At 42.8% G+C, this 14,005-nt stretch overlaps 1 protein-coding gene across 1 annotated transcript in view; it reads left to right on the top strand.

Annotated features, from left to right (window-relative positions):
- pik3r5 (phosphoinositide-3-kinase, regulatory subunit 5) overlaps positions 1 to 14,005 on the top strand; it is a 57,987-nt gene that overhangs the window by 26,624 nt on the left and 17,358 nt on the right. The window contains 8 exon segments of the mRNA XM_055653624.1: positions 648 to 717; positions 4,808 to 4,982; positions 6,094 to 6,129; positions 6,131 to 6,245; positions 8,489 to 8,572; positions 9,032 to 9,719; positions 10,811 to 10,955; positions 12,719 to 12,850. Coding sequence (XP_055509599.1) covers positions 648 to 717; positions 4,808 to 4,982; positions 6,094 to 6,129; positions 6,131 to 6,245; positions 8,489 to 8,572; positions 9,032 to 9,719; positions 10,811 to 10,955; positions 12,719 to 12,850 — 1,445 coding nt within the window.

Below are 14,005 nucleotides of genomic sequence, written 5' to 3' on the forward strand. Positions count from 1 at the left end.
CCATCTGCGTGATGCGCAATTGACACCCAAGTGGGACAGGCCCTCGACTAATCAAGAATGTATCAATCTCCACAAAAATATCCATTGACTTGGCCTCCACAGCCGTCTGTTGCAATGAATTCCATAGATTCACCACCCACTGATCAAAGAAATTCCTCCTCATCTCCATTCTAAAGACGAGTCCTTTTATTCTGAGGCTATGGACAAACGTGGGTTGTTTTCCCCAAGGGTCAGTGGTTATGGGGAGATCGATGGAAATATATAAAATTGTGATCGGCGTAGATAGGGTGGACAGCTATGTGTCTGAAGTAGAGTCCTGACCTGAAACGTCACCTATCTATTTCTCCAGAGATGCTGCCTGACCCGCTGAGTTACTCCAGCTTTTTGTGTCTCTTGAGGAACTGAAAGTTCAATTTCAAATCTGGGAAAGTTTTAGAAATTGGATTAATTTGTTTTCCTGGTCAAGAGGAACTGGTCTCCCTGAATTTATACGTGAGAATGAAGTGCTACACTTGATGTTTCGTGTTATTCATTCATTCATTCTTTCTAAAACAATGTTATTTGTTTACTCATTGATAACAATTTTATATTGAAGGTTTAATTTGCCTGTTAAATTTAACGTAGTAATTAGACTATTTCACCCTTAGGAATCTCATTCCAGAGGTTGGTGAGAGCTGAACAAGGATTAACAACCAAAAATCTTCAAAACAAGACCATGTAAGGCCCCAAATGATATATAAAAAGTACTGAATATGTCTGTGTATATGTCTTGTTTTCCCTGGAACGTTGAGGGGAGACTGGAGTGAAGTATATACAATTATGAGGCATAGATAGGGTAGACAGTTGGAACTTTTTCTCCGCAGGGTTGAAATGCCCAACATTAGAGGACATGGCTTTATGGTAAGAGAAGGAAATTTTACTGGAGATGTACGAGGCTTTTTTTTACACACAGAGAGTGGTGGGGGCCTGGAATGCATTGCCAGGGGTGGTGGTGGTGGAGGCAGATACCATGGTGGCGTTTAAGAGATTTTCAGATAGGCACATGGAAGTGCAAGGAATTGGGGGATATGAATCATGGAATGATAGATGAGATCAGTTGAACTTGGCATCATGTTCAGCACCAACAGAATGGGCCGAAGGGCCTGATTTGTGGTTTACTATTTTATGTTCTCTGTTCTAACTCATTTGCATCGGGTGACATCTGTGAAGATCGAGTGAGGATCGATGTTTCGATTCCAGATCCTGCATCAAATAAGATTTAGGCCTTTGTGGAGATATTTGTCCCAATTCTGCCACCTACTGGCAGGGATACACTTTATTCTTATTAAATGCATCGCGAGCGGTTTGTCCCTCTGTAATGGACAAGTATAAGTTTTTATAACCCCGTCAATTTGATTAATGAAACGTTTGGCGCTTCATGTGAAATATTTGCTTTTCCAGTGGATATTTGTGTAGCTTCAGCTATTGAATATTATTTTAATTCAAGGTGCTTTCTTTTAAACTTAATCAAACATTATTTGCTTGGAAAAAAAATCACTTTCTAGAAATTTTTGGAACAGTTTAACGTCTTGTAGATAGCACGGGTGAACTTTAGAATCCAGGCATGAGCTTGGTAGAATGAAAGGGCAGCACAGTGTCGCAGCGGTAGAGTTGCTGCCTTACAGCTCCAGAGACCCAGGTTCAATCCTGACTATGGGTGCTGTCTGTACGGAGTTTGTGCATTCTCCCCGTGATCCCGTGGGCTTTCTCTAGTTTCCTCTCACATTCGGAAGACGTCCAGGATTGTAGGTTGTGTACATTGTCCTTCATGTCGGATAGAACTACTGTATGGGGGTGATCATGGTCAGTGTGGACTCAGTGGGGCCGAAGGGCCTGTTTCCACATTCTATCTCTAAAACTGAAACTACTGGGAATGCTGAAAGTTATTTATCACTGAACAGTAAAATATTGCATTTGCTGAAATAAAAGCAGAAAATGCCGTAGATACTCAGTAGATTGTTGGGTATTATTGCAATGGTGAGTTAGTATTGGTGCTATGGGGAGAAGGCAAGAGAATGGGGTTGAGAGGGAACAAACATGATCGAAGGGGGAAGCACACTGAATGGGCTGAATGGCATCGTTCTGCTCCTGTGTCTTCTGATCATGATCAGCCAACATCTGTGGAGAAAGAAGCGTTAGTGTTGCAGGCCAATGAAAGGCCCTTCCATCTGGTTCTGATCAATGATCTTGGACCTGCAATGTTTTTTTTCTCTCCACAGATGCTGCATCACCTGCTGAGAATCTTCAGAATTCATTTAAAGTAAATCATAACGCAGCTCTATTTGACAAAACGATTAATTATTTCGAAATGCACCAGAAATCTGACTCTGAGCCACACACATTGTCCAACTCCTGTTAGTCATAATCGTAGAGTCATACAGTGTGGAAACAGGTCACCTGGCCCAACTTGTCCCACCGACCAACATATCCCACCCACAACATGTCTGAAGAAGGGTTTCGGCCCGAAACGTTGCCTATTTCCTTCGCTCCATAGATGCTCCAGCTTTTTTGTGTAACCTGTCCCACCCACCAACATGTCCCACCTACCTGCATTTGGCTCATATCCCTCTAAGCCTGTCCTATCCATGTACCTGTCCAAATGTTGTGATAGCACTTGCCCCAACTACCTCCCCTGGCAGCTCGTTCCTTACACCCACCACCCTTTGTGTGGAAAGGCTACCCCTCGGGTTCCTATTAAATCTTTCCTCCTTCACCTTAAACCTCTGCCCTCTGGTTCTTGATTCCCCTACTCGGTGCAAGAGACAGAGTTGCTAATCTATTCCTCTCATGATTTTAGACACCTGGATAAGTTCACCCCTCATCCTCTTGCGCTCCAAGGAATAAAGTCTTAGTCTCCTCAACCTCTCCCTATAGCTCAGGCCCTTGAGTCCTGGCAACATCCTCCTAAATCTTCTCTGCACCCTTTCCAGCTTGACAATATCGTTCCTATAACATGGTGCCCAGAACTGAGCTCTGTAAATGTGACCTCACCCACGTCTTGTATACCTGCAACATGTTCTTCCTGTATTGTAGTATACAAACCTGACGAGCCTCGACTCCACATCCGTTGGATACCCTTTGCTCATGGACCCCCCCTCTCCAGAGCCCAGACTACAGATAGTGTTGATCCATGACATTCCACTACACCAATCCCACCCTGGCCTCTTGCAGTAGCTCCACATTGGCTGCCTGCTACACAGCTCTACCTTAACACTGCAGAATCTCCAGTCGATGTACTTCTTACTAAAACTTCACCACAACAGCTAACTCAAGTACGCACAAACACAAAGGAAAAGGGCCAGTTAAGAAGCAACAGTTAAATAATAGATTTCTACATTTAATTGTAATGTTTTTGTGAAGAACATGTCTCACATTGCCACTTCAAGGGTGGCACTTTGGCACAGAGGGTAGAGCTGCTGCCTCACAGCCCCAGAGATTCAGGTTTGATCCTGTCCTGGGGTGCTGTTTGTGTGGAGTTTGCACGTTCTCACTGTGACCGCTTCGGTTTCCTTCAGGGGTCCGGTTTACTCCCACATCCCAAAGACGTGCAGGTTTGTGGGTTATTTGGCCTCTAGATTGCCCCCTAGTGTGTATGGTGTGTATACAGAAGTGGGATAACATAGAACCAGTGTTAGTGATCGATGGCCGGCATGGACAAAGGACCTGTTTCCATGCTGTATCTCTAAACTAAATTAAATAAAATATAAGATACAGATCCTCAGGAGTAATTAATTCCCTGTTCCAGATATTCTGTCTCAGGTTAAACATTAATTGCTAATGGGATTAGTTTAAATGAGGCATCATGATCAGTCTGGATGAGTTGCCCTGATGGGCCTGTTTCTGTGCTGTATAACTACGACCTTAATCTTCTCCGAACATTAACAATTAGGGCGACACAGTGGCCCAGCAGCAGAGATTCTGCATTACAGCGCCAAAGTCCCAGGTTCAATCCTAACTACAGGTGCTGTCAGTTCGGACTTTGGACATTCTTACTGTGACTGCGTGGGTTTTCTCCAGGTGCTCAACTTTCCTCCTGCACCCCAAAGAGGTGTAGCTTTGAAACTTAATTGGCTTCTGTATATTGTCCTTTGTGTGGTGTAAGATTGAACTAGTTTGCGGATGATCGCTGGTCAGCATGGACTCAGCGAAGGGCCTGCTTTCCCGCTGTATCTCTGAAACCAAAACAACTAAAATACTGAGCGTTAAGTTTTCATAACGTTCTGCTTTGTCTGAATGTTTTGACTTCTTGAGCATAACATCTCTGGGTTGAACTGTGTCGAGCTGTGTCCGGTTTAACATTGCCTTAATACCATATGTTATCGTTTCATAACTGGCTCAGAGTCTATGACTCGTAGAGTCATACAGCGAGGAAACGGGCCCTTTGGCCCAATTTGCCCACGCTGACCAATATGGCCCATCTATACTAGTTCCACCTGCCTGAGTTTGGCCCATATCCCTCTAAACTTGTCCTACCCATGTACCTGTCCAAATGTTTCTTGAACATTGTGATAATACCTGTCTTAACTGCCTCCTCTGGCTTAGTATGGACTAAACTGGAATTGGAATAGTAATTAGTTGGTGACATAACGTAATACTTGGTCCCTTGTCCCACAGCCGACAGGTCCAAGCTGTTTACAACTTCTACTTGTGTAAAAATACTTCTGGGGAATTAGATTAAATGTCAGAAAGAAAGACAACTTTTGTTGTACATACTGACAATCGAATGTGTGTTCACGGCATTTCCATTTGTTTTATCCCTCTCCTGCAGAACGGTGCTTTTGCTTAATTCCTCTGAAGTATCCAACAGCTTTATATCAGTGGCTGAGAAGATGAGCGGCAAGTGTGAGCCCGCCAGAGATTCTCACATCACTCTGATTAAGCACATGTACCAGGCGGCCTTTGGTGTGAAGTACAATTTGAATGATATTCAAAGTGCCCTTGAGGTAAAGAAGCTTCCTGTTAATAGGAATGCATAAATGTGAAATAATTCCATTATGTGATGGCGGTGATTTTAATAAAATCCTTGAGAAACGCAGCTTTAAATAATGCAATCATAATGACTTGGTCTGTACAGTCGCCAGCCTGTGGATAATATAAGACAGGTTTATGTCAAAGGGAAAGACAGAATGCCCGTAGATAGAATAAATCAAAAATGAATATTGGTACAGAAAAACGAGGCAGGCAACTGAACGAGTCACCCTCTATCATCCTTTACAAAACAAAGTATCGTAGGTGATGGAGATTTGAAATACGAACAATACAAGAACAATGTCTGGACTAACCCAGTGAGTCAGGCAGCATCCCTGGAGAACATGGGTAGATAGACATCTTCGATCTATCTCGATCCAAAACATCCACCTATCCAGTGATTCTACCTGACCAGTTGAGTTACTCCAGCACTTTGTGTCCTCCTATGGAAAACTAGCATCTGCAGTTCCTTGTTTCTAGAAAATGCTGTAAGTCAGGAAGAATGTGCCCATTATTTGTTGCACATTTAATGCGTCTCGTTTAAAAAAAAAGAAAAACATGGAATGATATCCTAAATATGAGCCGTCTACATCCCGCTATAATTAAGAGGGAGTTAGATGTGGCTCTTGTGGCCAAGGGGATCAGAGGGTATGGAGAGAAGGCAGGTACGGGATACTGAGTTGGATGATCAGCCATGATCATATTAAATGGCGGTGCAGGCTCGAAGGGCCGAATGGCCTACTCCTGCACCTAATTTCTATGTTTCTATGTAATATGAAAACAAGATTTGGGGGATTTTTCATGATACAGCTGAGGACTTAATCCATAACTGCACCCTGACTTACTGCAATGGATTTGTTTTACTTCAAAGTACTTCGCAGGCATCTGTAGTACATAGTTTGTTTAATAAACATTGGTGCTGTCCTTAGGGTATCTATTAAAAAAAAATTAAGTATCATTGATTACTTTTTACATCCATGTAACCAGTCAGATGGTTAATAAATGATTATAAATATTTAAAATTACTGGGAATAATTAAAATCTTCAAACTCATTCTACATGAAACCGTCTTGTGTTTATCTTCAGTCTAGAACTGAAAACGACCTCTTGGACATTTTCTCAAAACTGTTCCGATACTCTGGAAATCTCAGCTGCAATGAAGGACGTTGCTAAGGCCAGAGAAAATGTTGTGACCAAATTAGAGGAGATTAGAGAGAGGTTTGGACTCTCTAAAGCAGGTACATCATTTGTTGGCACCATCATTATGAACATATTTGTGTTTCATGCTCCATATAGGGCGATTGACGGGAGACACTGTGAACATTAGAAGCAGAGTAGACCTTATTGGTTTCTCAATCTTAATCCAATCTGATATTTAATCTCAATTTCATTCCAATACCCAATAAATTGATTGAGTCTGAAGAAGGGTCCCGACAAGAAACGTCACCCTTCCTTTTTCACCAGAGATGCTGCCTGATCCGCTGAGTTACTCCAGCACTTTGTGCCTATCTTTGGTATAAACCAGCATCTGCAATTCTTTGTTTCTTCAATAAAATGATGACATATGTTATCGACCTTGGCTTCAATTCCCTTCCTATTTCCCCATTATTGCTGATATTCCTAGACTCTCTCACCAGTGGAAACATCCTCTCCATATTCACTCCATCTCGGCAGGCCTTTCACTATTCGGGAAGTTTCAATGAGGTTCTCCCTCTTTTGTCTTCTTATTATTATTATTCTTTTCTTAATCTGTGATGTAGTTAACATTTTACAAGCCAGTGTTATAACTGTACATGGAGATGCTGTTACCCTGACTGGCCACTTAGTGGTGACGTTGATTTGTCTAGCAGTTATAAAACTGGATGGCACTCTAATCTGATCAACAAGGCTGTTTAGATTCTGCATTAATAAACTGGGAAATAGGAATATTAATTACATTGTCTACAAAACCAAATTACATCCATAGCATTAGTGTATGAGGCTTACGTACGTAAACATTCAACATGGTGACAGAAAGGGCGGCACAGTGGTAGTGTTGCTGACACACGGCGACAGGGACACTGGTTCGATCCTGGCGGGGGGTGCTATCTGAACAAAGTTTGTATATTCTCCCTGTGGCCGTGTGGGTTTTCTCCGGGTGCTCTGGTTTCTTCCCACATTCCAAAGTCATTCAGGTTTGTAGATAAATTGGCTTCTGTAAATTGTCCCCAGTGTGTAGGATATGGGTGGTCGCTGGTCGCTGTGGACTTGGGGACCCAGAGGGCCTGTTTCCATGCTGTATTACTAAACTAAACTAAACTCCTTTGTAATGGTATTGACAATCCCTCAGCCCCACCTAACACTAGCCTGTGTAGGCACGGATGTAATAAAGTGCTGTACACACATGGCTCTCATTGCTCTGTTGCTACAAAACAGTCTATTGTGTGAAACATTCAAAAGCAATTTCAGCAAGGTAAGAAGCAGACATTGCCTAAAGCGAGATATATTTCCAGTAGCATGCAGCAAAAAAAAATCAACCCCCGATGTCTAATGTTGGTGATACAAGGAAGTGCAGATGCAGGAATTTTGAGCGAAAGTGCTGGAGGAACTCAGCAGCTGAAGAAGGCTCCCTGTCTGAAACATCATCTCCAGGCAGTCCTAACACAAAGATGAACATCCATATGAATCTGATTCTAAATTAGTTATTGTGCCATGAGATACCCACAGGATTTGATTGATCCCCAAATGAAACATGAAAGCTCAGTGAGATTCTGAAGCAAAATATCAGGTGCTGCTCCTCCAATTTGCAGAGGCCTTAACCTTCCCAATGCATCTCCTAATATCTCTATGAATTCCCCTAATACATAAGTAAGGATGGAACATTACAATTGTTGTTGATTTTCCATGTATTCATCAGTAGTTCACAACCCAACACTATGAACATTGAATTCTCCAACACCCAAATCCTTCCCTCCCTCCCTCCCTCCCTCTCTCCACCCAAATCCTTCCCTCCCTCCACCCAAATCCTTCCCTCCCTCCACCCATATCCCTCCCTCCCTCCACCCATATCCCTCCCTCTGGCTTTGCATTACACTCCTTTTCTCCCTGTATCTGACACCCGTTGTCTTCTTTTCACCTCTAGCTTTCGTCACTTACTCCACACATCTGCCATTTATCCATCTATCACTTGTCCTGCCCCCATCTCTCTTTTCCAGCTTTCCCTCCCTCCTACAGTCTCTAAAGAAGAGCCCCAATCCAAAACATCACCCATCGATGTCCTCCACAGATGCTGCCTGACCTGCTGAGTTACTCCTGCTCTTAGTGTTTTCTTCACATCAGTAGATGGCAGGTGTGGACTCTTTGGGTGAAGTACCTCCAAGAGTATTGGCTTTATGAAAGATCCTATAACACATTTGTATATAGTCTGGGATAGAATGACTTAAACATTGACTATTTGACACTACATTAAATGGAATGTCTAATCCTTTGTTACCTTTTATAGGCAGTGACAGGAAGGCTAAGCTGCAAACAATCCCTCTGCCGGTTGCAAACTGCTACAGTTATCACTGGGACCAGGATAACTTTGGTAAGCACACAGCAACAAAATAATGTTCAAGTCATTCTCCACATCACAGATTTGGTGTTGGTCTCAGTTTATTATAGCCACGTGTACCAAGTTATAATGTTTGTGTGCTCTCCAGTTTAGTTAATGTTAGTTTATTATCAAGTGTACTGAGGTACAGTGCAACACTTGTTGTTCTAGTTAGTCTGCAGAAGGGTCCCAACGTGAAACGTTGCCTGATCCACTGAGTTCCTCCATCACTTTGTATCTCTCTATGATTTGATGTTTCTACTTCACAACTGGAGAAAGTCGCCTGGTTTTGTATGATGCTGTGTGTGAATTATTGCAATGGCAGTCTTGAACATAGCCTGGTTTTGTATGATGCTGTGTGTGAATTATTGCAATAGTAGTCTTGAACCTTGTAACATTCTGGATCCATGTGTATGCTACAATATAGTTCCATTTCTTCATTGTTTATTTTAGATGTTTTACAAGAAGTTCTCCTGAAAGAGTGCGAGGTCCCTGACACTGTCGTGCTTCCATTGCACCACAAAAGTAATGAAGAGGAAGAGAAGGATGTGGAGGAAGAAGATGATGTCATTGAAAACGAGCGGGATTCTGTGCTCTCTACAATATCTCCCTCATCCAATGACTACATGAAATCATTTGTCTCGAATCTCTCGGATTACATGGACAGCGGCTATGTAGAGGATGGAGATGAAAGTTCATCTGAAATGATGGGGACATCGGAGCAGAAAGAAGAAAAACAGAACACGGTGGGAAAGAAATTGACAAAAAAATTAAGCAAGCTCTTCAAAACCAGAAGCACACTGACAGCGAAGGCAGATCCAAAGTACAGTCTAAACAACTCTTACTCAAATCTTTGTAAAGGAACTTCCATGTCGGGATCATTGCCTCTTCGACGAGCTGAAAGTTTGGGCTGCACTGAAATAAAATCTAAGCCCCCAATGAAATCCAGGCGTTCAAACTCTTTGCCGCAACATGCGGGCTACAAATGCCAGCACGAACAAAGGTCACAACAGAACACCTCCTTCAAACGTAGACCATATCTCAGCTTTGAGGATGATTGCAAAACCATGACATTGCGAGTTGTCGTCTTTGGTACTGACAAGATTCTAGGGAAAATTGCAAGAGCTTACAGCAAACTTAGGTACGATAATCCTACATCTTTAACCAGTTTGTGTAAAGTGAGCATCTTTCCCAGAACTAAATCCAGAGAGGATGTTGCCACTGGTGGTAGAGTCTAGGGCTAGAGGTCACAGCCTCAGAATTAAAGGACCTTCTTTTAGGAAGGAGATGAGGAGAAAGTCAAGGGTGGGGAATCTCTGGAATTCTTCGCCACAGGAGGCTGTGGAGGCTGAGTCAGTGAATATTTTTTAAGGCAGAGATAGATTGAATGGCGTAGACTGATGGGCCGAATGGCCTAATTCTACTACTATTCCTCATGGCCTTATGAACAGCATGATGATGCAGCTGGGAGAGCCACTGCCTCACAATATCAGAGACCTGGGTTCGATCCTGGTCTGGGATGTTGTGTGTGTTTGGTGTTTACATGTTCTCCCAGGTTTCCTCCATGTGATCTAGTTTCCTCCCACATCCCAAAGCCGTGCGGGGTTGCAGGTTGATTAGCCTCGGTAACATTGCACCAAGTACCCAGGCAGTGGAACATTTCACGGAAGTCCCAAATGTCACCAGGATTGAAAAAGGCTGTAAAGTGCTTGTGAACGGGGCGGGACTATCATGCAAAAGTATTCTCGTCAAAGGAGTTACTTTATCAGCAAGTGCCCCTCTGTGCTCTGAGAATTCATCCCAAGGTGTAAACAAATCACATTGCTATTCTGCAGATACAAGGAATTGCAGGTGCTGATTTACAAAAGTAGACACAATGCTGAAGCAACTTGGCAGATCAGACAGCATCTCTAGAGAACATGGATAGCTGATGTTTTGGGTTCCAGACCCGTTCTCAGACAGGAGACAACCCTAATGTGAATAGTATCGAACCTCTGTGCAGGAAGGAACTGCAGATGTTGGTTTGCACTGAAGATAGCCATTCGGCCCTTCAATCTCCTCCTCCATTCAATCATGGCTGATCTATCTCTCCCTCCTAACCCCATTCTCCTGCCTTCTAACACCTGCACCAATCAATAATCTAACCTATCTCTGTTTTGTCTGCTTTGAAGGGGGTTACAATCTGGCTCCATCAGAAATTTGTTGGGTATCTAATTATGCATTTTCTTTCAGATTAAAAGAAAGCAAAACACCCTTTCTAACAAAGTACTTCAGGATGCAATTTTTTTATATTCCTCTGCATCAAAATGCACTCGGTAGCCCCGTGCAGGTCACAAGCTCACCCACGGACTATCAACAAAGGGCCTCCGTGCAAATGGTAAATACATCTCACTTTGTTGCATGGATGAACAAGTAATAATTGGATTAACCAGATTTAATTATTGTCTAATATTTTGATAGCAATCATTATAATCATATCATGGTATGAGTTTTATTGAATGCTGTTTTTCTGTTCATATAGCATCAAAGTATAATTTCATTGCCTTTGGATCTGTGTTAAGAATAAATATTCTCTCTCTCTCTCTCTCTCTCTCTCTCTCTCTCTCTCTCACACACACACGCACGCACACACACACACACACACACACACACACACACACACACACACACACACATATACATACACACACACACACGCACACTCTGTGATTATAAAAGAAAAATAACATAAATTGCACATCTTTCTGTCTCAGTCCAAATCAAGGATTAAGAATGGCATTTCATTACAATTGGTGCTGTACAAATAAGGCGTGCTTACATTTAGGTCTGAGTTTAGAACATTGTTTTAGTCCTAATATAGACACAAAATGCTGAAGTAGGTCTCTGGCAGCAAGTCTGCAGACACGGAAACGGAGACGTTTCAGGTAGAATGAAGTCTGTAATACCATGTTGACTGTTCCACCACCACTTGTATCCTGTGATTCCCTGTGACATTTAGACAGGGATACAGAGTAAAGGCCAGTCTTTGGGCAGGACCTTAGTTTGTTTTGTGAAGTGTAATTGGTGCACTGAGCTTAATGTCCCCTGAATAGTGCACTAAGATGAATATTATTTATGGAAGTTCCATGGGCAGGTGTAGAGAAGATTCACCAGATGTTATCATGAATGGAGCTTTACAGCCGTGAGAAGATAAATATAGGCTGGGTTTGTTTTCTTTGAGCTGAGAAGGTTGAGATTTAATTTGATTGAGGGAGCGTGGATAGGCAAGGAATAAAGAAACCTTCACACTCAGCGAGGTGTTTGTATCCAAAGAGCATTGATTCGAGGTAAGGGGTCGGAGAACTGGAGCGGATTAGAGGACAAAGACACACTGACCACCAAGCTTGCAGTGACACCAATCCCACACAAGTCCTGTTTCATTCCCCCTACATTCCCATCAATGTGCTGCAGATTCTACCTCACCTACACTAAGAACAATTTACAGAGGCCAATTAACCTACCAACCTGCTTGACCGTGGCATGTGGGACACAACTGGAACACGCAGTCGAGACTCGCATGCTTGCAGTGAATAGGTGCAAGCTCCACTAATCTCATCAACCTGTATGTGATCCATATCCTCTATCTATTCCCACATTTCCATGTGCCTATCTAAACGCATCTTCAATGCCACTATCATATCTGCCTCCACCACCATCTCAGGCAATGTGTTCAAGGCCCTCACTACTCTCTGTGTAAAATAAAAGGCTCTAGTGTTGGACATTGAAAAAATGTTCTGACTGTCTACCCTATCTGTGTCTCACATAGTTTTATAAACTCAGGGTCAAAGCCAGGACGTTGAAGATGTGGGGCAGTATCAGTGGCGACACCTGGCTGCCTTTCATCAGGGCTTTGGGATCTGCCCAGCAAACTAGCAGATGTGCCAAGTTCATGAGAAAGATCTCAGACGTTTCCTTTCTGAACATAAATAAGAATTTTCTGCAAAGCATGAAATGTGTTTGTCTGTTTGCTTTGACTTGAACTGAATGCCTGGTAGCAGTACCAGTTCTGGGTATTTTTGCCAGAAGGACCGATTCAAAATTAAATATGATGAAATAAATACTATTCGTCCACACCTCATTTTGGCTTTATTAACACTTTAGGATTTTGGCTCGAATGAGCCCAAAGAAATAGATAGCACCAATAACATTGCCCGATACATTGGCATGTTGGACTCCTGGTATGAGCGCAACATTCTAGACTTGCAGACGTTACCAACAACTCTGCTTTGCCAGGTAAACATAAATGTGCCGGGATTGTGGCAACCGTTAACCTTTAAATTATGTGTTATTTACAGGTTTTGTTTTCTTTGCTCTCGAATAGTGGAAGGTAAGACCTTATTTTCACCGTTTTATTCCACCAGGGAGGTCTTACCTTCCACTACCTGCAACCTCCGGCAACCACCTGCAACCTCCGGCAACCACTTTCAACTAGCATCGCAACCGGCTACCACTAAAACAATTACCGATTTTTAAAACGGCAACCTATTTTTAGTCGCGGCCGGTTTTGAATTTTTTGAAATAATCTCCGGAACATCGAAGAAGCGGAAACCACTTTCGACCGTTAGGGAGACGGACAAAAACCTCCGGGAACCGCACGGAAACCTTGGGTGGGGCGCAAAGTCTCCAGAGGTTTCCGTTCAGGTTTCCTAAGTGGGACAGGGGCATTACAGCGCCAAAGAGCTGGGTTCAATACTGCCTACGGGTTATGTCTGTATGGAGTTTGTACATTCTCCCTGTGACTGGGTGCTCTGGTGTCCTCCTCCTGGACAGGTTTGTAGGTAAATTTGGCTTTGGTAATTGTATATTGTCCCCAGTGTGTGGGGTATGGAGATCGTTGGGCCTTGTTTCGTGCTGTATCTACACTAAAAGAGGAAGAGGAACATGTTGGCCACGTGAGTAGAGAAGGGAAGAGAGTAATAGATTTCTCTATTCACAGATCGTTAAAATATGAACCAGCTTCTTTGTATCATTTGTTGCAGATATGTATAATCTGTGTAATGTCCAAGATAACAATTTGTATGTCTAGTTTCTGTTGATCCCAGTTGGAAACTGGGCAAATACTGAACAAACTGTACAACACTGATGTAACACAAACTCTGAATGTTGTATCCCACCAAACTGGTTTATCCACCATGAGCACGGAACTGCTGCTAGAAAGTGTTCAAAATGTGAATTGAAAGGGAAAGCAGACAAGTCAAAAAATGGGAGCAGTTGAAAACAAATGATGAACCATGATGATATCAAAATAAAGTTGTGAACTCTGCAACAGAGGTGGAACTAGTGAGATATGAAGAATTAACAAGATGATCTTGTCTGGAACAGACATTGTGGGCCTAAGGGCCTGTTCCTGTGCTGTATTTGTGAATCTGTGAAGAACGGTTCCGACCC

The sequence above is a fragment of the Leucoraja erinacea genome, chromosome 23, assembly GCF_028641065.1.
Source record: "Leucoraja erinacea ecotype New England chromosome 23, Leri_hhj_1, whole genome shotgun sequence".
NCBI classification, from domain to species: domain Eukaryota; kingdom Metazoa; phylum Chordata; class Chondrichthyes; order Rajiformes; family Rajidae; genus Leucoraja; species Leucoraja erinaceus.